Source organism: Triticum urartu, unplaced genomic scaffold (assembly GCF_003073215.2).
Source record: "Triticum urartu cultivar G1812 unplaced genomic scaffold, Tu2.1 TuUngrouped_contig_9548, whole genome shotgun sequence".
In the NCBI taxonomy this organism is placed as follows: domain Eukaryota; kingdom Viridiplantae; phylum Streptophyta; class Magnoliopsida; order Poales; family Poaceae; genus Triticum; species Triticum urartu.
Window position 1 is genome coordinate 10377 of NW_024120603.1, and position 1813 is coordinate 12189.

The 1813-nt window shown below is 55.7% G+C and overlaps 1 protein-coding gene across 1 annotated transcript; it reads left to right on the top strand.

The window, feature by feature from the left end:
• Positions 1–607: 607 nt before the first annotated feature.
• On the top strand, positions 608–1802 carry LOC125532278 (1-aminocyclopropane-1-carboxylate synthase 7-like; the record flags this gene model as incomplete). Its single annotated transcript, XM_048696398.1, has 3 exons — positions 608–1070; positions 1173–1333; positions 1418–1802. Coding segments are annotated over exons 1-3 (867 nt in total), but the record flags the coding sequence as incomplete, so codon positions are not given.
• Between the last annotated feature and the right edge of the window lie 11 nt (positions 1803–1813).

The following is a 1813-nucleotide window of genomic DNA, read 5'->3' on the forward strand; positions in this document are numbered from 1 at the left end:
CTCCATCATCCCATAATATAAGATAGTTCAAAAAATGTTTTTATATTACGGGACATAAAGAGTACTAGCTACCACTCATGTACGCCTCAAGCACAAAAGAGAAAAAGGTAAACTTGCACGCTGCTAGTTTATAACAGAAGACTGAATTTGAAGGCAGAGAAATATTAGCTATCATTGTTAAATCTTTCCTTGCTTATCTTGTGTGTTCTATAATGGTACTCTCTATTAACTTTGTGCTAAATCAAGGTCAATTAATATGTCCGGAGCTGTCCGGATGTGTCCATGGGCGTATAGGGACTCATATTAGGCAACTATGGTTGTACATGCTCTAACCATTGGTAAAATCTTACATCATGTCAGGTAATAGGAATATTAGCCATTGATTATTGAAAATATATATAACGTAATAATATTAGCCGTTAATTGTCAAAAAATAAACATTAGCCATTAATTGTCAGAAAAAATGAATATTAGCCATTTTAAAATTTGGGGGCTCTTGTGACAACTGGGTCCTCCCCCGGGGGGCAACTTTGACAACCGAATGATTTCACACCAGTATATATACTGCCATATTTTTGCCTATATATAGCCCCAAGACCAGCCAGGATCACCACACCCAGCTCTACCTTGCGAGCGCATTCACATTCTTGAGCTGTTCTAGCTTTGCTCCTTGCCATTGCATTGCGTTGCGAGCTTTCAACCTCGAAAGAGTCCTGCTCCATTGCTTGTCACTCCAAGGCGCAAAGACCATGGGCGGCATGCTGTTGCCCGCTGCTTCCTCGCCTCCCCTGTCGCGGGTGGCGACCTCCAGCGCCCACGGCGAGGACTCCCCCTACTTCGCCGGGTGGAGGGCCTACGACGACGACCCCTACGACGCCGTCACCAACCCCGGCGGCGTCATCCAGATGGGCCTCGCGGAGAACCAGGTCTCCTTCGACCTCCTGGAGGGGTTCCTCAGGGAGCACCCGGAGGCGGCCGGGTGGGGCGGCGCCCGCCCCGGCTCCGGCGTCGCCAGCTTCCGGGACAACGCCCTCTTCCAGGACTACCACGGCCTCAAAACCTTCCGGAAGGTACGTCGTTGATGCACAAGAGCATGTGTGCTCTGCTTTATCTTGCTTGTCTCCGACGGCGTGGACTGATCTTTGTGGCGGTCCGGTGCCCTTTGCTTGCAGGCGATGGCGAGTTTCATGGAGAAGATAAGGGGCGGAAAGGTGAGGTTTGACCCTGACCGCATCGTGCTCACCGCCGGCGCGACGGCGGCCAACGAGCTGCTCACGTTCATCCTCGCCAACCCGGGAGACGCGCTGCTCATCCCTACGCCGTACTACCCGGGGTAAGCAACAAGCCAACCAACCAGAGCAAGCCACTACTGTTCCATTGCCCGTGCTCTTGTCCTGACATGCATGGCGCCCTGCAGGTTTGATCGGGACTTGCGGTGGAGGACGGGGGTGAACATCGTGCCCGTGCACTGCCACAGCTCCAACGGCTTCCAGGTCACGGTCGCCGCGCTCGAGGCGGCGTACGAGGAGTCCGCGGCGGCGGGGGTGAGCGTCCGCGGCGTCCTTCTCACGAACCCGTCCAACCCGCTCGGCACGACGGTGGAGCGGTCGGCGCTGGAGGACGTCCTCGACTTCGTCGTGCGCAAGAACATCCACCTCATCTCCGACGAGATATACTCCGGCTCCGTGTTCGCCGCGCCGGACCTCGTCAGCGTGGCGGAGCTCGTCGAGTCGCGCGGCGACGACGGCGCCGGGCGCGTGCACATCGTGTACAGCCCCTCCCAGGACCTTGGGCCCCCCGGGGTCCGCGGCGG